This window comes from Sphaerodactylus townsendi, linkage group LG02 (assembly GCF_021028975.2).
Source record: "Sphaerodactylus townsendi isolate TG3544 linkage group LG02, MPM_Stown_v2.3, whole genome shotgun sequence".
Lineage (NCBI taxonomy): Eukaryota > Metazoa > Chordata > Lepidosauria > Squamata > Sphaerodactylidae > Sphaerodactylus > Sphaerodactylus townsendi.
The window spans coordinates 271,101-293,615 of NC_059426.1; the positions used below are offsets into that span (position 1 = coordinate 271,101).

Consider the following 22,515-nt stretch of genomic DNA (forward strand, 5'->3'; position numbering starts at 1 on the left):
ACTCTATGCAACTGTAGAATGTTGTGATGCTATATGCAGCTGTAGAATTTGGTACACAACATATCTTCCCCGTCAAGGAAATTTCAAGCTACAATGATAGGTTTAGAAGTATGTGATTATGCCTAAGATTTCCTATTGAGAAGTCTTCCCAATGAACTGTAGAGCCCTTTGATGGCGAACAAAAGAAGAATGATGGAATGTAAGTAGAAGAGAAGAGGAGGAAGAGTTCGGATTTATGCCCCACCTTTCTCTCATGTAAGGAGTCTGAAAGCAGCTTACAAACTCTTCCCTTCTTCTCCCCACAGCACACACCTTGAGAAGTAAGTGGAGCAAAGAAAGTTCAGAGAGCTGTGACTAGCCCAAGGTCACCCAGTAGGGTTCATGTGTAGAAATGGGGAAACAAATCCAGGGTCCATCACTCTTAACCACTACACCTTGCAGATGTGCATAAACATATACACATCTGCTCAGTTTGCATCATTTACCCATAACAGTATTTCACAGCAAAGAATTCACATTTTGTTTCAGCAAAGTGTAAATCCTGTTCAGGATATGGCTTTAAATAACACTTAAGGTCATCTTATGGCTGTGGCAGAAAGCAGGCTTCAGCCAGAGACCAATTTCCAATAAGGAAGAGCTACAAAAATCACTACGAACTACAGAAAATGCAAGTGGCAGGGAAAGAGGATGGACCTAAATATCTCTGGCTCTCTAAGTAAACATTTGGCAGGATTCCACTTCACATACACATCCCAGCCAAAAGAGCTGCATTGGATAATTGTCGAAGGAGAGACGAAGGGCGCTTCAAGCCCAGTCCTTAAATTAACAAAAAAGTTCTGCCCAATACAATAAAGTAGACTTAATGCCAAAGATAATGTTTAATGAAGAACAAGGCAAGATTAATTTGTCTCCTGACTTCATCTTTCAACAGACTTATCCTTTGCATTGTTCTGTTTCTAAACAAGAGAAGTCAGGAATGGGTGTATCAAGAGAGATATTTTTCTTACTAAAACAAGGAAGGAACATAATGATAAACAGCATATTGTATAGCTACTGATACTATTGTGCCGTGTGTGTGTGCGTGCGTGTGTGCGTGCGTGTGTGTGTGTGTGTAAAAGTCGGCACAGGAGACTCATGACAACACAGTAGTTTTTCTAAGGCAGTTTACCACTGCCTGCCTCTGCGTCAGAACCCTGGGGTTCCTGGGTGGTCTCCCACCCAAATACTAGCCAGGACCCACCCCGCTTAGTTTCTGAGATCTGATGAGGTCAGGCTAGCATGGGCCATCCAGGTCAGGGGACTGGACCGCACACCCCGATTTAAAATAAAGTGTTCCAAAGTTATTGAGATATCCAAAATAAGAATTTCTGGATATCTTTTCAAAGCCAACCGAAAATGATGTTCCTACACCTTAATTAGCGAACTAAGGTATTAAACTCTTTTAATCAAAACTAGAGCATCGGCATCTGTCGCTGGCACGCTCAGAGAGAAGACGGTTGCCCACCTAAACGCCCACTGAATTCACCATTTATTTATTTTATTTATATCCTGCTTATCTGACATTCGTCTCTTTATAAGGGCTTACATTGAGAACGACAGATGGTCCTAACCTCCAGCTTACAGTCTAAAACAATGATACCTACGCAGTGTTTAAAGAGCCCTCTGTTGCTCTCTGCCATGCCACCTGGCTCCTGACTACTGCACCCCCACCTTGGTACCTCCCTCGTATTTCAGAAAAGTGGCCAAGCCCTTTTCTGGGAGGACTTATAGTTGATGGTTCCCTCCTTAAAGCCACTGCCACTGGAGGATTGGTAAGCTGCAAGGCTCCCTGAGGGGGAAAAGGAAGTGAACGTGGCCTCCCAGAGGCCAGAAAGAGAAATAAAGCCTGGCTCTTTCAGTTGATGGAAACAGTGACTGTGGCTGCCCACAAGCCAAGGATCGAGTACCACTGGTTTCAAAAGACAAGACAGACAAGATCCAATAACAATGAATAAGGGGTGTGGAGGGGTAAGTGGTAACCAGAGTTAGCCAGGTCTCTCACTATTTAGGGACCCACCCCCACCCCCAGCCTCCCCAGCCCTTCTGGCCACTACTCAGTGCACGTCAGGTGAGGAATGGGGTGGGTGGGAGATGGATTGGCCGTCCCATGGCAGGATGTTACACCGCAAGTGGTGTCGTCATATTCTGGTGATAGAATTACATCAGCGGCAAGAAGGGGCCTTTCATAGGAAATGCCTCTCCAGTTGCTGGCCTTGTGGTGAGAACCACAGTGGTAAGCAGTGAGGTACATCCATATGATTTCTGGAGAGGCCTGGCAAACCATTGCAGAAATGCCCGACTGTGGAACAGAAGCACAAGAGGACTCCAACAGGAGGACATCTTTCTGCAGGGCAACGAGGACTCTTCCATTTCGACCTATCCAAGCAATCCAATGAGCAATTATTCAGCCACACATCTGGCTTTTCTACCTGGTTTGCCGCAGATGTTCTCCAATAAAAAACAGCCATGAAGGCAGATACTAATGAACCAAATAATCAGACCTGGATTACTTCAGATAATTTTTCTTTCCTTAGTTTCTCCCACATCAGTATTTATGTGATTATAAAGTATAATCAGGGCTGGTGAGTGGGAAATACCAGGTTCCCTGGTTGTCTAGGGGAAAACGGGCAAGTTGTATTGGTTGATTTGTTACTGTACTCAGCAGTTACTGTACTCAGCACCATTAGAATCTTGCTACTAGGGTCAAGATCTGGCACATATGGGTTACAGTTACTGAAAAGTGTACCTGATTTGCATTTATTGGCCTATTTATACACAATTATGTGTTCCGTAATACAGTGATTTGAGTAGAGAATTTCCGCCCTTAAATTCTGCAATACCCAGAATTAATCACACTCCAGGAGATGAGGTAGGGACAGTTGCTTACCAAAGCATTAACATCTTCTGTTTTGTAGATTAACATCCGGATCTCATCCGGATCCCCGTTGAAAATTGCTTGGACCAGGAGTGGCTGACAAGAAAGGAAAAGAATGTCAGGATTCTAAGTCATGCATGGCTGTTTCAAAGCACATCTTTCATGGAATTTACTGTATCACAATCACAAAAATAAATGAAAGAGCTAGAATGTTTAAAGTAACCCCAATGTCACAACCAAGCAAAACACAAGGCTATGGGGGTCAGGCCAGGAGCCACCTGGTTTCTTAATCCACCCCTCTTAGTCTACAGCAGAATGCTTTGGTGCAGCGGTATCCACAACGGTATCCACAAAAAAATGAAGTGACGTAGCAGAGAGCTTGTAAATCCTAGAAGATGAACCGGGAGAGCCTGCCCACCATTTCCCAGTACAGACATGCCTTTATACTCTTGGAACAAACCTGGCCATAAGAGTGTTCACCAGTCCATACACAACAGCCATAGTGATCAATGCGCCATACATGCCAACCTCAAGCTATCAATCCGAAATCTACTGGTGGTGCATTTGAATCTGACGCACACAACGACACAGCCTGCATTTCATGGTCAATCAACCTAATCCCGTAAAATTTTATTCTCTGCAGCCATATATAAGCCACAGCCAACTGGTTCACTGAAGCCCCTTGACCAAAGGAACTCTGGTCCACAAAGGTTTGTGCTAAAGCTACAGTTCAGCAGAGGCTGTTTTCACACTGGTGGGAATGCTTAATGTACACCACTAAGAGTAAACACGGAGCTTCTGCCTGCTGTTCCTGAACTATTCTGGTCTCCAAGATGGCCCATTTCCATTTTCTTTATATAGCCAGACTCCTGCCCTCAGGAATGCTCGTGTTTCCAGGTGAATCAGGGGCCACTTGCAAAAAAACACCTGGATGCTGGCCGTTCTCCTACCACTGAAAGCAGAACTGAACTGAACTCTATTTCAAAAATAAAATACGTTATTTTATTTACACCTCTGACTTTTCCTTGTGAGCGACATTTTTCAGACTTTTCAGAAAGGGTACAGGGAATAAGCAGCTTTAAAATCAGCAGCTGTCTCACTTCTGAGAAAGAAAAAAGCAATATACCATTTATAGGTTTCTTTCCTTGAGGATAATCTTTTCTATGCCATTGGCGGCCATTCATACGCACATAACACACACCCAACAGATAAACCAGTATCTTTATTTTTGAAATCTGCAATGGTGGAAACAGAACCCTACTCCCCGAAGAGTTTGAACAGAAGTTCCAACGTCTTTTCAAAAGGCAAAAATCTTTTATCTTGGCTTGATTTGGGGAGGAACGAACAAAAGGGGAAATGTGCCTGACCTGGCTTGATTCTCTCTTTCAAAATTTCCAATCCCTTCCCGCACCAGAAAAAGACAGCCTTCGTTTCACGTATTTGCATGCACTAAAGTACGGAATATTCTTCTCCAGGTCGGAACTGGACAAACACCACTTTTATATTCACAGAGATTTGGATTCTTTGAGACCCTTCCAGTACCATGAACTGTTAAGGGAGAGGGGGAGGATAATGGACTCATAGTTGTGATGAGAGGGCATGCTGGCAGGGGTTCTACTTATGCCAGTTCAAAGGGCAAATGCGCTCCTGGGGAGGCAGATGTGTTGGCATTGGGATACAGCGCAGCTCCACGGTGCCTGAACATGGAACCTACCATGGCACGCCACTCCTCCAGCATGGGAGCCTGTGCTGCCACGGGTGGTGCTGTTCCGGGGGCATCCCAGGCGTGTCCTGGGGGTGCAGCTGACTTTAGTGGGCTTTCTCAGGGCTTGGAGCCCAGGAATGCCCCTTAAGTCTGTGGCAACTTATGCCTTGAACACTGCAGGTATAAGCATTGAGACAGATTGGTGAGTTGGGGTGGTGGTGGTGGTGGTGGGATTATGGCGTTTCCCCGTTTTTTCCATACCTCCCCAATCTTCTTTGGAGGCCATCCCCAGCTGCTGCAAAACTGCCCCCCTTTGGATTGCGCTGCCCAAATGTCAGACGACCCAATCAGCTGTTGGGCTGTGCAAGTCAGTTTTGCATGTCTAATCCTGATTGTAAGGGACAGGGCCCAGATCCGTGACTCGAGATAAAAAGCAACAAACATGCAAAGTTCTGTCGTGTCAGGAACAATGGAATCAGCAGTCACTGAAGAAAGAGAGGCGACAGAATCATACACCTCCACTGGAGGATGTGTGGATGAGGGAAGACTGGACCAAGAAATCAGTCAGAGATAAAGCGGGCACCTTCCCCTCGTGGTATTTTGAACTCACAGGAACCTTCAAGCTAATCTTTATGGGGCATAATCAGCCTCTCCACACTAAGAGCACTTGGATTCTCAGTTTTTGCTTAAAATGAAGAGATCCAAATAAATAGTGTAACAGTTTGGGCGTGGCAATTGAGTTCACAGACTGACTCAGGGATTGGCCACCCTTTTGGTTCAAATACAGAAAAAAACAACCCAGAACCTGTTAAAGAGGTGAGTGTGCTGGAAACAGAGGGGGGGGGGGGAGGAACATATGAGAGCCACAGGGAGCAAGACAGGCCCCAGCAGCGTGGCCAGCACCTCGGGATATCGTGACAGACGCTACATGAATTTAATAGCTGATGACAGGCAGAAGTAATGCCAGTGGCTTTCTCCCACACCACCAGCCCTCTACAGGGTTCATTGGGAGATTAAGACAGAAAACTAGCCCTGCACGCTGAACAAGATGTCCCCATGGGCAGAAGGGACAACTGTATGGCCGTTGTGCCTTACACTTCCCATCCCTCGGCTAACCTCTGTTGCCTGCACTGGCCAGAACATCATCCTTTAAAGGACACCTACTGTCTTGTACACTCTCTGAGCAAGTATGTTAGGAGAGTTTTCCTTCCCAGCTCCAGCTGCTAACAGCGGTAGAGGGAGGTTCAGCTTTTGGACCTGTAGTAGGCAATGACCATTTTATTCTTCTGGCAGCTGGATAAGGAAAGCAGAAACAGCTGTAGGTCAAGCCATTGAAGAAGTGAAACCTAACACTCAAAAGCATATGCATTCAGCTTTATTTCCTCTAGCAGGGAAGGTTTCTCTAGCAGGGAAATATCAACAAACAAACTGAAGGAAAAACACGAATAAGCCCGACTTTTTCAGGAGATATCTATGACCTTGACAATCATTATCCTCACAGTGACCCTTTTTTCCTTCTATCAGGAAGTTGCTTTTAACAGTTTCATACACGTGAACACATAAACCTACTTCATACTAAATCCAACCCTGAAGAACATAAGAACATAAGAACAAGCCAGCTGGATCAGACCAAAGTCCATCTAGTCCAGCTCTCTGCTACTCGCAGTGGCCCACCAGGTGCCTTTGGGAGCTCACATGTAGGATGTGAACGCAATGGCCTTCTGCGGCTGTTGCTCCCGATCACCTGGTCTGTTAAGCCATTTGCAATCTCAGATCAAGGAGGATCAAGATTGGTAGCCATAAATCGACTTCTCCATAAATCTGTCCAAGCCCCTTTTAAAGCTATCCAGGTGAGTGGCCATCACCACCTCCTGTGGCAGCATATTCCAAACACCAATCACACGTTGCGTGAAGAAGTGTTTCCTTTTATTAGTTCTAATTCTTCCCCCCAGCATTTTCAATGTATGCCCCCTGGTTCTAGCACTGTGAGAAAGAGAGAAAAATTTCCCTTAGTTGGTCACCGTCAGCATGGTCTACTCTGGCTGGCAGTAGCTACCCAAGCGCATCATCTGCTCCGTGATCATTTGAACTGGAGACATCAGGAACTGAACTTGGGACCTTCTGTGTGCAAAGCAGATACTCTACCAGTGCTGACTTGGCCTCTTCACAGAAGCAAGGCTGCCCTCTTTTAAAACAAACAGCCCCCTTTCTAGGATGGTTCATTGGGAGCTGAAAGCGAAGGGAAGAGTAGCGGAGGATTCAAGATGGCATCATGCCCCAAAGCTCGATGCTCCTTGCAGTTTTGCAGACTTGACCGTCAGGGTGGATGACGTTATTTTGGAGAATTGCAGGAAAGAGAACATCAGTACTTGCAGGCTCTATGTCCATGGTGGCGAACCCTTGGCACTCCAGATGTTATGGACTACAATTCCCATCAGCCCCTGCCAGCATGGTCAATTAGCCATGCTGGCAGGGGCTGATGGGAATTGTAGTCCATAACATCTGGAGTGCCAAAGGTTCGCCACCACTGCTCTATGTTAATCTCTATGACCATCCAAGCTTACAGCGGCTTGTCACACACTTCAGACCATCTATTATTGTGTCTTCATCCAGGAAAGTTTCTCTGATAAACATATTTATCAGCCCCCTGCCAGCATGGCCAATTTGCCATGCTGGCAGGGGCTGATGGGAATTGTAGTTCATGAACATCTGGAGAGCCGCAGGTTGCAGATCTCTGATCTATCCACAGTGGAATGAGGTCACACTGCAGTCAGGGAAGTCCTCCAACACACCAATTCTGAGACCCTTACAATCATTCAAGCTGCCTTCGAGGTTTGGTAGGATACTTTAATATTTTGATGAATATTTTGTTGTCAGCTGCCTTTTGTGGGCCTGGTTCAGTTGAAAAGCTGAGGCAGAAAATAAGTGAAATACTTTGTTTAGTCACACAGGTTTTGAAGAGACGGTGCCTCTGTGCTCATTCCAGTAACCCCCCAGGTGACATCTCCAGAAGAAAACTCACTGAAAAGCAGACTGGCCAAGCATGACACTGATTATGCGCAAAGCATTTCCTTCTTTATTATTTCATGGATTGCCTGAATGATAAAGACTGGACATTTACCTTGAAGGATATATATATACGATCCAATTTATGGTTGATTTACTTACCGGAATGGATGAAAAAATTGATTTTTGTTCTTATGGAAGTACTTGATGATATATGTATTGTGATAAGACAACAATATTGTATATAATAGATTGTGAATAATACTTTATTAATACTAGCCAGAGTGCAATGGAGATCTTGGTTGTTATTGGGTTATTGCACGCTGCACTCAATCTTTTTGTATTGTTACATTTTCCATATCTCCATCGGGACATGAAATCACATCCTTCATATGATCCATGAACTTCCTCAGTCTCATAATTTTTATCATACAGACTGGTGAAATCCCTAGAGCATCACAGAACGGTCCATTGGTCACTTGCCATGAAGGGGCCTTCTCCTGTGGGGCGACGTGGGCGTCTTGGATGGGTGTTTCCCAACCCTTCTTCTGGGAGGCAGGATGTTGTTTTTCCCCACTTCCTGTCTCCTGACAAAGCAGTAACAACTCCCGAAGCCTTCAAGAAAAAACAACAGGAAGACTCCCCTACTGGGACTCCAAGTCACAAACTCGTTATACTATCGAGTATTATACCCTTATTAGTGCGTGTGTCCTTGATAGGTCATCGATAGGTCCTGGAGACTGTATAATCTCAGGGATTCACAGACGCTTCATCGCCACCCCACAGGTGGAGAAGGCCCTTCACGTAAGTGACCCATGGACCGTTTCTCCTGAAGCGTACTTAGGGCTGCCTTGATGGGACCTCCCCGGCAGTGCGTCCCTGGAATCTGGGTGGGATGATCAAATTGGTCTCCAATATGTGCTCCAAGACCCTTGAACCAAAAGCCGCTTCGCTACCGATCGCATTGATCTTGTAGTGTCTAATGAAAGTCGAGCTGGATGACCATGTGGGTCACTTCGACAAATGTCCCTCAACCAGTGTTTGTCGTCTGAAGGCTGCATTCGCGAGCGTGGAGCATGTAGAGTGAGCTGTGATACCCTGTGGCACCGGGTAAGCTGCGGATTTCCTTGTAGGCCTCGATGATGCATTGTTTAATGGTGCTGCTGATCGTGGCCTGGGACATCTGTGCCCCCATGTTGGGGTTTGAAATGTTAATGAATAGGCTCTCAGTCCTGGCCTTAGGCCCGCATGGCCAGATGAACTCCTTCAGGGTTTCTGAGCCGTTCAGACCAGGATCTGCGTTCTCCAGATGTTCAGGAACTACAATTCCCATCAGCCTCTGTCAGCATGGCCAATTGGCCATGCTGGTAGGGGCTGATGGGAATTGTAGTTCCTGAACATCTGGAGAGCCGCAGGTTCCCTACCCCTGGTCCAGACCATGCCATAGCACCTCATTGGGGTGAGTTGGTTTCGGGAAGAAAGTCAAGATGATGACCTCCTGTCTGATGTGGAATGAGGTGCCCACCTTCGGTAGGAACGTAGGATCTAGACGCAGCACCACTCTATCCTTGTGGAAAACGCATAGGTTGACATTGACGGACAGTGCTCTGAGTTCAGATACCCTGCGTGCCGATGTGATGGCAATCAAGAAGAGGACTTTCATCCTCAGCCACCTGAGGGATATCTCTCGGATGGGCTCAAAAGGTGGTTTAGTTAGTGCTCGGAGGACCGTGTTGAGTCTCCAGAATGGAAAGCGGTGCATTGTTGGTGGCTGCCTCTGCTGCACCCCTTTCAGGAAGCGAATGATGCCTGGATGCCTTGTAATTGGGTGCCCCTGCGACTTGGGCCAGACCGTTGCGAGCACCACTACCTGCCTGCGCAAGGTCGCACTCCGTAGGCCTTTCTCGAAACCCGCCTGCAGGAACGGGAGAATTCGCGGCACCGAGGGCCTCACTGGGTTGATCTGTTGGCTTCTGGCCCACCTGACAAACGCTCTCCATGAACAGTTGTAGATGTTGGTGGTGGATTGCCTTCTGGATGCCAGTATTGTGTCTGTGACCCTATCCGAGTACCCTTTTCTTCTTAGTGCCTGGCGTTCAAGCGCCAGGCGGTCAGACAGAACCACTGTGGGTTGGGGTGGTCTACTGGTCCCTAGGACAGCATGTCCGAGGGAGTGGGCAAGGTGAGGGTGGGGGCAGTGGATAGTTGTAGAATTGAGGAAAACCATGGTCGTCTCGGCCACCATGGGGCTATAAGGATGATCTCTGCCTGCTCCACCTCAACTTCTTTAGAAGCTTGGGGATAACTGGCACTGGTGGAAAGGCGTACAGGAGGCCCCTGGGCCACTGTGACGTCAAGGCATCCGTTGCTGCAGCTTGGTGTTGGTGGAATCTGGACATGAAGAGCGGCAGTTGGTGGTTCCTCTCCGAGGCGAAGAGGTCCATGAGTGGGGTCCCAAGTTGGCGGATCACACATCGGACGATCTCTGGATGCAGCTTCCACTCTGCTTCTGCCACGTTTTGTCTGCTTAGCCAATCCACCTCCACATTGAAAGTGCCCTGGATGTGCTCTGCCGTCAAGGGAAGCTAGATTGTTCTCTGTCCAGGAGAGGATCTGGCATGCCTCCCGATGGAGGGTTGAGGACCTCGATCCTCCCTGGTTGTTGATATATGCCTTTGCCGTTATGTTGTCCGTCCAGATCAGGACGTACTTGTGATGTAGGTGGTCTCGGAAGTGTAATAGAGCTAGGCGGATTGCCCTGGTCTCCAGGACACTGATCTGGAGTGTTGCCTCCTTGGGGTCCCGCTGGCCCTGCGCATAGTTGCTTTGGCTGGATGCCCCCCAGCCTGTGAGGCTGGCATCTGTGAAGACCAACACCCTGTGCAGTGGTAGGTATACTGGGGTAAGACCAGTGATTTGTCCCTCTTTTCCATGGGAATCTCTGTGGTCGCAAGAATCTCTGTAGTGGCCGGGCATGTAGTCTTCCCCACTGAATCATGTCCACCGTGGATATGAACAGTCCCATTAAGCTCGCTAGTTGGAGGAGGGATGCCTTGCTGGATGCCTGGAATGACGACTTTGATCCTGTAGGTTGGATGGTGGATCCACTGCACCTTGCCTTGAGGTGGGAACAGGGTGTTCTTGGTCGTGTCTATTATGGCTTCTCGCAGGTGCTCCCAATCCTTTTGGGATGGGGTGGAGTGAGCTCTTTGGTCGAGGTACTTATCAGTGGGAAGCCGCTTTTCGCGGCTGGTCTTGTGGGACTCCTCTTTGACTCCCCTGGGCCACGGCCCCTGGTGGAGCCTTTGCTCTTGCTCCTGCTTTGAGGTTTTGGACTCCTGGATGAAGAATAAGTCGTCTTCAGATTAGACAGGATGTATGTGGATCCCTTCCTGGCGGAGCGCAATAATGGGGGCCAAGAGGACCTTGGAGAAAATCCTTGGGGCCGTGGCTAGCCCAAATGGAAGAGCTCTGTATTGGTAGTGGTCCTCCTCTACTGCGAAGCGCAGAAATCTGCAGTGGAGTGGATTGATGGGAATGTGAAGGTAGGCCTCCGTCAGGTCCAGAGATGTTAGGTAATCCCCTGGTTGAAGGTTTTCCGTAATGGATCTGAGAGTCTCCATTTTGAATTTGTACAGGCACATGTGCCTGTTGCCGTACTTGAGATTCGGGATGGCTCGCCAGTCTCCGTTTTTCTTTGGTACGGTGAAGAAATGTGAGAAGACCCCTGAGGACCTCTCCGAAGTTGGCACCAGTTCTATTGCTCTGATATCCAGCAGATGTTGTATTGCCTGCTTCGTTCGTTGGCTCTTGTCCAGCCTGGAACGTTGTTGGAAACTGCGAAAACGTTGTCTGGGTGGAGTTGTCAGTTCTAGGAGGTTACCTGATACGATGACCTCTCTTGTCCATCAGTCCACGTGGTCGCCTACCCACGCATCCTGAAAGTGTAGTAGGCGGCCACCAACCGGAGCGTCCCAGCGATCAACTGCAATTGGGGCAGCCCTGGCGAAAGGGCTGTCCCATCTTCCCTGGCTGGTGATAGTTGGCACGAAAGGAGCTGGGAGCAGTGTTGGTGAAAGCAGTGTGTTTGCGAAAGGACTGCTGCTGTTGTGTCCTTTTCCCGTCTCTGGGCGCTTGAGGAAGAGTCCGTTGTGATCTGAAGGTAGTGTATGACTTGAAGCTGTTGGAGGAGTGGTCCCCCCTGATGTATCTGGGCAAAGTTCTTCTATTCTTATTGTCCTTGGATTCCATGAGTACCGAATCCAACTCCTGTCCAAACAGCTGCTTTCCGTGAAAGTCGTAGGTAGCCACCACCTGTTTGGAATGAAAGTCAGCTGCCCATGAGCGCAGCCAGGTATGTCGCCGCGCCACAGTTGCCAGGCCCATGCTGCGGACCACCAACATCATGGCATCAAACGGGGAGTCCGCTAGCTATGAGACTGTGGAAAGCACTCTCTCAAGGCCTTCTCTAATGGCCTGGTCTTGCGGCGCAATTCTCTTCAAAAGCCTTCTAAGCCAGAGTATGGAAGCTCAGGCCACTGTCACTGAGGGTGCCAGCACCCAGGTCGCCAGAGATAACCTTTCATGTGTCTTTCGCAGGAAGGTCTCCATGCGGTGGTCTGTGGGGTCCTTCAGGGAACCCTCACCGTCCTTGGTTACTAGACCGCCAGACTGGGTGGAAGCTACTGGAGCGTCCACTAGGGGGACCTGCAGCATGTTGTGGACGTAGTCCGGCACCGCGTAGAGCCGCTTGAATGAGGTGAGGGTCCCCTTGTGAGTGCCTAGGTTGGACCACTTCCATCTAATTCGTCTTTCAAAGTATTCAGGTAAGGGGAAGACTTCCTGTGTCTTCTCCTGCCTGGGGAAAATGGCCTTTTTTCCCCTTAGGGCACCCTTTGATTGGCTTGGCTGTGGTTGGAGCAGGGGCTGATGGGTCCTCTGCGTCCTCTGTGTCCTGCAGTTCCAAGGTCTTGGCTATAAGTGAGGAGAGGTTCTCCTGCTTGAAAAACCTCAAGAAGCTCTCACTAGGTTCAGCGGGGGACTCCTCGTTCTCAGAGAAATGGTCTGATTGCTCCTCCAGTTCCCCCTCGCTGTATTCCTCATTGCTCTCCTGGGATCGCTAGGGGGTCCCTTCCATTCCCTGCACTAGGATCCCTTCCATTCCTTGGACTGGGGGATCTATGCCTTGTTCTGCGCGTGGGAGACCTGGAGTGGGACCTGGGTCTAGGTCTGCGCCTGGGGCAATCCCTCCCCTCATGGTATCGCATGATCTCCTCCCTCATGGTGCTCCTAAACATGTTCATGAGGTCCCTGGGGGAGGCATCCCTACACGACCCAGCTCCTGGGTCCCTCCCATTTGAAGGAGGAGGGGTAGATCTGTCCTCCCGATGCTGGATGCTCTGCCCTCTGAGGGGAGCCTGGAGGTAGACCTGTCCTCCCGATTAGGGGTAGCCCTGCCCTCCGGAGAGGGACTGACAGTTGTTCTGTACACCCGGGAGCAAACACAAACATCTTGCAGGTGTAAGTTGTTATGGCCCTGATCACCCCCATATATTATTGCAATATATTTTCTTTAAAATCATATTGGCAAAAGCCAGTTGCCATACACTTCTCTGTGTAGGTAGCAGCATGTCCAAAGGTCACAGGTCTGCTTTACAAAATCTAATCAAGAGGATGAGTTACTCCTGCATAACCTGGAGATCTCATTTTGTTGGAGGGTATGCTTGATTACCACACCTTGCTAAGATGCTGTAAAACAAAGAATACGGAAAGCCACTTTAGCATCAGATATTGCATTTCCCTATCTCTTCTGGAAACCAGGCCAGCAACAAAGGGTTGCTTCTCTGCCTCCCCTCCACCTTTGTTACAACTCTCCTAAACCACTCACCTAATCCCGATCTAAATGTCTCAGCCAAATCTGAATAACCTGGGCAGTGTCTCTACAGAGTTACTCTGCATAAAGCCATTCTGGTAAGCTTCCTGGATACACCTGGTAATCTAAGAGTAATTGACCCCATTGTCCTGGGTACTTAGGAATAATAGGATAGAGCTTGTAATTAGTCTCAGCCCCTCAAAATCCCAGCATGGAACCCAGGAAAATCCAGGGAATAGAAAACTTACAGGGAATAGGAGAACTTACTAGCTCCCCGCCCCCCAAACTGCTCACATAGGTATAAAAATACAGAGAGCACTCAAAGTTCCACGTTCTTAATGTTGGTTCTTTACTCTAGCGCTAGCTGGCTAGCTAGCCAGCTCCTGCTGCTGGTTCAACTTCTCAATGCTGGCTCTCAATGCTGGCTCAAGCCCTCCAGGCTGGCTTCAGCTGCTGCTGCTGGCCCCCCACCCTCCATGCTGGCATAGGAATCCCTGCCTTCTACAAGAACTTCTTCAGCTGAATTTAGGTAACGTATAGTCCCTGCTTCCCCAACTCCCTGTGCTATTATCCCACCTATCTTTCCACCCTATCTATATACTATGAAGAACTGTGTGTGATGTGCCCTTGACTTCTCACTGTGTGATTGTTTGCAACCAAAATTTATATAAAAATATTTAAACTGCAATTTGGTCTTTTGTGAATTCTCTGCAGATACGTTTCAAGCCATTTCTGGTATACATAGTCTTAAAAGATCCCTACCCAGCCTGCCTCTCGCATTGCCAAGCCAAGTTATTTTCCCCATTGCTACTTTAAGATATTTGTGTGCTGTTACACTCTTAGCAGCTGGTGGAGATTCCTTAAAAATAAGTTCACAACCTGTGAAAACTGGGTAACAAGGTCTGGCAATACTACTAAGCAGAAGAGAACTACTAAGCAGAAAAGAACTACTCTAAAGGTGGAAAGGTTTTAGGGACACGTCTGAGTATTCTAAGCTAGCATTATTTCTTGCCTTATTGCGCATTCCTGCTCTCAACATGGGTGCTAGCAATGATGGTTAGCAAGAACCAACAGCAAAGGAGTGCCAGGCAAGCCAGAGAAAACAATATGCAAGTGATAACTGACTAAATCTAACTCTTAGCTACTGTAAACCCCCCAGGAGGGTGTTTTAGAAGGAGGGATGAACAGAGCTCCATGACATGAACCATAAGTTTGTATGCATTTGTGGTGCTTCAGTTTGCAAGACCTGTGCATGATGAATTCACTTTTGGCTTGTGACAATTTTCTGCCTGGATGTGCCTCATTTGAAAAAAAATAAACATAATTTTACAGAACTGCTGCCATTGAAGGTAAGCAGTCAGCAATACATTTGCTTTAACATCTATACGTTTTTCCCTCTTTATGCAGTTTTATGGGCAGTTTTTAAACACGGCCCATGGTTGTTCATCATGTTATTACTGTAAAGCTGATGTTTAGCCTGTAGCCTTTAGAGGGAAACCTCTTCACAGCTGATGTGTATTTATCACTGGAATTAAACTCACATCAGTGAAGAATCAGGTTAGTTTCCATGTTGATAACATTTTCAAGAAACAACACATGCAGGAGGCCGGAGGGTTTTAAGTTTTTCCCCCAAATTTGTTGTCCCACTAACAGTACTACACATCAGCAGTGTGATCCTGAATAGAATTACAACCTTTTAAGCCTACTCACCACAATAGTTTGAAAATGGGACAATTCTTCTCAGGATAGCATCGCAAATGGACAAGGTTGAAACATCAGCAGTTTACAAACATGCCACATGGAAGAATGTCAGTGAAAGCCATGAATACGGAGACGTTTGTAATAAGCATGGCCACAATGATGATGATGATGATGATGAAGAGTTGGATTTATATCCCCCCTTTCTTTCCTGTATGAAGGCTCAAAGGGGTTTACAAACTCCTTTCCCTTCCCCCCACACAACGAACACCCTGTGAGGTAGGTGGGGCTGAGAGAGCTCCAAAGAACTGTGACTCGCCCAAGGTCACCCAGCTGGCATGTGTTGGAGTGCACAAGCTAATCTAGTTTAAGAAGAAGAAGAAGAAGAAGAGTTTGGATTTATATCCCCCCTTCTCTCCTGCAGGAGACTCAAAGGGGCTTACAATCTCCTTGCCCTTCCCCCCTCACAACAAACACCTGTGAGGTAGGTGGGGCTGAGAGAGCTCCGAGAAGCTGTGACTAGCCCAAGGTCACCCAGTCAGCGTGTGTGGGAGTGTACAGGCTAATCTGAATTCCCCAGATAAGCCTTCACAGCACAAGTGGCAGAGCGGGGAATCAAACCCAGTTTTCCAGATTAGAGTGTACCTGCTCTTAACCACTGCATCACGATGACACTGAGTGGTCATAAACAGAATCAGAGCACATGGAAGAATGAGGTGGCAGAATCCTGAGGTTGTAAAGCGGAACTATACCACTTCAGGCTGCAGGCATCGAAATCTCATTTTTGAATGCTTCTCTGCAAAGTTTCCAGCTCACATTCTGTCGTAAGCAGTCCATTTGGTTATCCCAGAATTTGATCACTTTGCATTGCTGAATGTTTATATCAGGCCTTATTTGCATCAATGAATAGCTTTCAACCTGCTACAAACTGTTGCTCCCTTGTTCCTTCTACAGATGTATGCTAACTAGGCAAAACTGGGAGCCTTGGGCAAACCTGGAGTTTTGATGACCCCCCTAGAGCATGCCCGGGTGCAACGCCAAGACCCCCCCCCCCCCCCGGCTCACTCTTGCAGCTAGCAGCCCAGCATGTATGCATCTTAGGGCAACAAACTGGAGTTTGGCACCTGCCCTCCCCCACCATGACCAAGCAATGATTTTTTACACCAGGTCCTTTCAAAGTCTCCATCACATTATAGAACATGCCCCAACTCACAAATCTGAACACAGCAATAGGCCATGCCACACAGCAGAAATAATTTTTTGGAAAACATTTTTAAAATGCCTTCAAAAAGTTTTATTACTGCTATGAAAACATTTTATGGTGTTGTATCCAGTCCCCTCAACTGGAGGAAACAGCATCACTTTCAATGTTATTTAAACTGGGAACCCCAGATTCCCCCTTTAAGGTGGATTTAAAAGGAGAATCTGGGCTCCCTCGTTTAAACAAGTGATGCTGGAATCCACCCCCAAACAGCATAACTTTCCATTGTGTTTAAACTAGGGAGCCCAGATTCTCCTTTTAAATCCAATTCCTTTTAAAGTGGAGAATCTGGGGGTTCCTAAGTTTAAATAACATTGAAAGTGATGCTATTTTGGGAGTTGATTCTCCCCACCCTGAAACAGCATCACTTTCAATGTTTAAACTGGGGACCTCAGATTCTTTCTTTAAATCCATGCCAAAGGGGGTGGATTTAAAAGGAAAATCTGGGGAAATTTGGGGGTGCCTGCTGTCAGGGGTGCAATTGTTAAGCTAGCAGCACCAAACTTTCAGGGTAACTTTAGGAGACTCTCCTAATGATACCACCCAGGTTTGGTGAAGTTTGGTTCAGGGGGTCCAAAGTTATCGACCCTCAAAGGTGTAGCCCCCATCTCCTATTAGCTTCCATTGGAAACAATGGGGGATGAGGCACCCCTTTTGGGAGTCCATAACTTTGGACTCCCTGAACCAAACCTCACCGAACCTGGGTGATAGCATCAGGAGAAACATCCCTGAAATTTTGGTGCTGCTAGCCTAAAAACTGCGCCCCCTGCAGGCAAAAAACTGAAAACCCACTAAAATACCCAAAAAACACACAAACGAACCCTGCATTTTTGGCGCCCGCCACAAGGGGGTGCCCTGGGCAACTGCCCACTTTGCCCAATGGGAATTACGTCCCTGGTTCTTCAGGATAGATATCTTATCCTAAGAATTTTTTAAATTGCTTCATTCTTGATACTAGTTAAATGACTGGATTATATTTTTTACCTAAATATATAACGCACCTTATTGACTCTCAAGAGGTGGAAGGCAAAACCATAGCATTTCCAGCAGTTCCTAGAATGCCTACCCTCTGCGTCAAATGCTACTCCAGTTTCCTCTTCTGGATGGGGTGGACATTAGAGGAAGCCAAACTTTTTTTGCCCATGGTGGCAAGTGGCCAAGGATAAGGCTGCCAAAGTGACAAGTGTCCTTTACACTTAGGGGGGTGAAAGCCCAAATCCTATGGGGCTCCAGATGTTCATGGACTACAATTCCCATCAGCCCCTGCCAGTATAGCCAATTGGCTGATGGGAATTGTAATCCATGAACATCTGGAGCCCCATAGGTTGGCCACCCCTGGTCTACACTGGGCCAGGATTTGAGCCTCTCTCTCTTAGGCTTAAGTCTATTCTTAAAGTCCCGCTGGATCAGATACCAGACCAAGGATCCCATTAAGTTTCCATTCTGTTTCCCACTATTGACACTCCCCTTCCAGCAAGTGATATTCAGTGGCACATTTTGTCCGAATCTGGAGATTTATTAGCAATCGTGGCCGATCATTGCTGAAGATGATGCCTCCATGAACACACTGGGTCTAGCCAAAAGGTACATCTGAGATTTGATTTCAGTTCCAAGTGAAGAGAAAAACTGTATGGGGTTGCCAACTGTGGCATGCAATTCATGAAAAGCAGAGTCATGTGGCTGAAAAAGTCTGGGATTCCCTCCCTTTGTATAACCAACAGAGCTGAACTAACCTCTAAAACAATGCTTCACATTGTGTAAGCAAGCTGTAACCTTGCCAAAATTTGCATGCGTTCGCTAGAAAATGGGCTCGAGTTAAGCCCTGTATTTTTATCACAGCAGGAAGCCTGGGGCGGGGGAAGTGAAACTTCTGCCAGGGCCTGTGCGTTTCTCAAGAGGATTTCTCTGCCTGCATGCTTTTCGACTAGCAGATGAAAGCAAACTGACCAAAGGGAGATCAGCATGTATTGCCTTGAAGATGTGGGTTTGGGGCCCTCCAACATCTTTTGCTGACTCTCTCTCTCTCTCTTACATCTGGCAAAACCAGTGGAAAAAATTCTTCTTGTGGGCTTTTAGCGGGCCACTAGAGAGGAAAATGTTTACATCCTACCCTTGGAAGAGAGGGGGGCGAAGGAGGGAGATTCTCAGATCATGTTAATAGCTGTAATGCAATCCACTTCAGCTAACGACAATAATTTACACTATGAGCACAAGACTTATGAGACAGGGTATACATTACGACTTCTTCCTTTGCCTCCAGCCCCCTTTCTTCCAGCCCCCTTTCCATATTCTCCACTGTTTCATGCATTAAATTTGGGAGCCGCATGACTTCCTAATGCTAGGGATCGCTTCATGGGCTCCTCTTTTTGAAAGTTGTGTTCATTTATGCCATAGCAGCCTGCCTGTTGCTGGCTAGTGTCAGCACATGGAGCTCTAAATAAAGAATTTATTTTACTCTTTAAATGAAGAATGCGTTAAAGAATGCCCAGTCTCGCAGTAGATCTTCTCATACTTATTATAGAACAGTTGAAATACAGAGTTTGGCTGGCCTTATTTACTCTCTGGCCAGGCAGTTACTGGGGGTTTAAAGGCAAGGTTCCCATTGGTCATTATGTCTGGGCGAATGTGTACAGACATGTGCACCCAAGAATCAAGATATTATTTATTATTAATTTATATTCCACCTTTCTCCTCAACCGGAACACAAAGCGGCTCATGTAATTCTTCTCTATTTTACCTGCACAACTACCCTGTGAAGAAGGTTAAGCTGAGAAAGTTACTGGCCCAAGTTCACCCAGCAAGCTTCCATGGCACCAGTCGGGATTTGAAACCAAGCCTCCCAAACACTACTAGTCCAACACTCTTAACCATTACGTCAGACTAGCTCTCAAGCGTTAGGCAAACAATATTCCCATTAGTAGAGACATGCAGCTGACAACGCCCCCCTTGCCCTGCCCCCCCCCATCTCAAGGTCCCCCTTCCGAGATATGTGTTGTCTGCCCCAACTCCATCTAGGATGGGGGTCGGGAACCCGCGGCTCGCGAGCCGCAAACGGCTCTTTCAAGCCTGTGGTGCGGCTCCCGGCCCCTTCCTGGGCAGCGTGGGGAATCCGCCCCTTTCCCCCCGGCACAGAGGCGCTGCGCTGCCCAGTCTCCCACCCTCTGCAGAAGTGCAGCTGGAGAGAAGTGAGCAGGCGTGCCCGGCGCGTGCCACTGCTCCCCCCCGCCTCTGCAGGGGGGAGAGAGAGAAGAAAGCAGCTGCCGCGCCACCGTCCGCCCCCCCCACCTTTTTGGGGGGAGAGAAGAAAGCGGCATCAACGCGCCCGTCCCTTGTCGCTCTTCCAGCGCCGCGTGCAGAGACCACGAATGGCAGAGTGAGCCAGTGGCGAAGCGCCAACGGGGACATCCGGGGCGGCTTGTCCCGGGCGCAGGCTTGCAAGGTCACGTGGGGGGCGGAAAAATCCCCTCCACACTTCCGGGAAGGAGGAGGGGCGTGGCTCGGCTCTTTAAAGCGCCACCACATATCCCGAGAGGAGGCTTGCGCCTCTTGGCTGTCAGCCGAGGGAGTGCTCCCCCCACCTCCCCTTTAGGCAGCCGGGCTGGGGAGGCGGAGGGAGGGAGACAGCTCAAGCGAAAGCAGCAGGCAGTGACCACTTCCTGCTTCTCTCACCAGCAAGCTCCTCGCCTTCCCGGCCCTGCATTTCATTTGCCTGGTGGCTCCGTAAGGAATTCCATAGAAGCAGAAATAAAAGGCTCTTTGGTGAAAAAAGACCGTTTATTCAGACATCTTAGAAAGCTCAAGTACACGCAGTGGCAGGAATGACACTTCCCGCCAGAAGCACAGGTTATAACTCCAATCATCCCATCCCCCTCCCTGCTTCCCATGGGAACGGAGACCTCTATCTCCCTACAGAGATAAAGTCCCACATGAAGCTGGCCCATCGCCCGGCTGTGGAATGTACTTCAATAGAAGCAGGCTGCCGCCCTTCCCAAGTACCTATCAACAACACCATTGGAAACTCCTTTACAGGCTCCTCGGCTTCCCTATGGGGAGAGAAGCTAAGCTGGAAGCTCGCCCTAGCCATGGCGACCGCTTCTCTGCCGCTCCCCCTCCGCTCCCACCGCCTCCCTTCTCCGCCTGTGGCCGCCGCCGCCTCCCAGCACCTTTAATGGCTCAGACCCTCCAGCAGCCACAGCAACGACTTGTTTGCCAGCTCTGCTGCTGCCGCCCCCACCAAGGGCTAAGAGGAGCGAAGCACACGGTGAGGGGGCGTCCAGACGGGAAGAAGGACGGGGTGTGTGTGTGTGTGCTGGCCAGGCAGGGGGGGAGGCGGGTCCGGCTAGGCAGGGCGGGGAGGCAGACCACAGTGGGGAAGGAGCCCTTTCAGTTTTGCGCCAGAGACGCATCTGGACCTGGTCGGCGCGGTTTCCTTGCTGCTACTTGCAGAAGTTGGTGCCTTGTTTTGTGTCTTGGCTGTTGTGGAAGTTACTGGGGCGCAAAGGGCTTTGGACTTCTCCCCTTCCCTGCTCCTTCGCCTTTCATGGTAGATCTTGGGGGGGGGAGGAAGAAACTCCCCTTTCCTGTCCTTTCCCAGAGCTGCCCTCTGCTTTCGTTTTGGCCTTTTTTTTTTTGTTTAAACTATTTTTGAACAATCCTCTTCTTCCTCTCACCTCCCTCTATACTCTGTTTCCCGGAGCGCATGGGCTGCTCAGACAAGAGGGGACTTTGTAATGGGTGGGGGCTTGCCTCTACTGAGCCTGAGCTCAAAGACAGGACCTGCTTGTGAGTAAAGGGACACTGACTGGTTTGGGCAGCAGGACTCTTCATAGATTTTCTGGAATCAGGGATTTCCAGTTTTAATCTCAGGGAACTCATCCATCCCCTCACAAAGCAGTGTAAACGCAAACCACTGCAATGTTAAACAGTTGTCTCCCCAAAATCCCTCTGCTAGTCAACCAAAAAGAACCTCTTTGAAGTGCAAACCTCAAGCTGCAGACATACTCTGGAAGTAACCCACTAGATTCAGTAGCAGTTACTCCCAAGTAAGTGGTGGTTTAGGGATTGAGCTGGGCTGTTAAGAGAGGGTCAGCTTTTCTCCTTTCATTCTCCCCCCATTCCACACCAGACTACACTTTGTAAGGCAACATAAATAAGGGGGGTTCAAAACAAATAGATGTGTTTCCCTTAAAAAGAAAAAGCATGGGAAAAAATGTAAATAAAAAAGAAACACACTGTTTCAATTGGTTGTAATATAAAAAATATTTCCACTTTCACCTCCGGAAGGGGTTTTGCACATTCAGAAAAGCGACACACACCCCGCCGCCAATCAGAAGTGTGCAAAGTCAGGATTCTGAGGAGTCCTTTGCGTTTATGGAGGGGAGGGAGCAGGAGAGAAGTTCAATGGGGCATGACTCAGTGGAAGAGCATCCAGTTGGTATTCAGAAAGTCCCCAGTTCAATTGCTGGCACCTCCCAGTTTAAAAAATCAGGTAGGAGGGTATGTGGAAGATCTTTTCTCAACTGGAGACCCAGCAGAGCTGTGTCCAGTGAGAGTGGGCAGTGCTGGACCCCAACTGAGACCAAAAAAGGTCTAAGGCTGGTATAGGGCTGCTTCCCATGTGGGTCCATGTGGTTTTTTTCATAGTGCTGTGTCTCCAGGAGAGTTTTATCTGTATTTTTAAGGTTGGTTTTCCAGTCTTTTCTTTTTGTGATGTGTGCTGATAAATTGGCAATTTGGTCAATCCATTGTAAAAGTATATATGTTGTGTTTTGGCTAGCCAAAATGCCTGCTATCCTTAAGTTGGTTTTTTTCCTTTGTGAAGTGTATGAACTGTTCTTGGGGCATTCTTTGGTATTCTCCTCTAGAATAATGCACTCTTTCCAATCCACTTTCACAACTGTAAGTGGATTTTGCTCTTTTCAAGCACAGTAAAGCAAATCCAGCTGCAAAGTGCATTGAAAGTGGCTTGAGAAATGCATTATTCTAGCATGTGTGAAAGTGCTCCTCTTGGCCTCACTTCCAAAAACACCTTTTAGATGGTGATTTTGCATCAGTTCAGT

At 48.1% G+C, this 22,515-nt stretch overlaps 1 protein-coding gene across 1 annotated transcript in view; it reads right to left on the reverse strand.

The window, feature by feature from the left end:
* LOC125425819 (ankyrin repeat and SAM domain-containing protein 1A-like) overlaps positions 1–22,515 on the reverse strand; it is a 148,915-nt gene that overhangs the window by 35,275 nt on the left and 91,125 nt on the right. Inside the window, exon 2 of the mRNA XM_048483496.1 lies at positions 2,927–3,010. Within this exon, the coding sequence (XP_048339453.1) occupies positions 2,927–3,010 (84 nt within the window). The remainder of the gene's footprint in view (positions 1–2,926; positions 3,011–22,515) is intronic.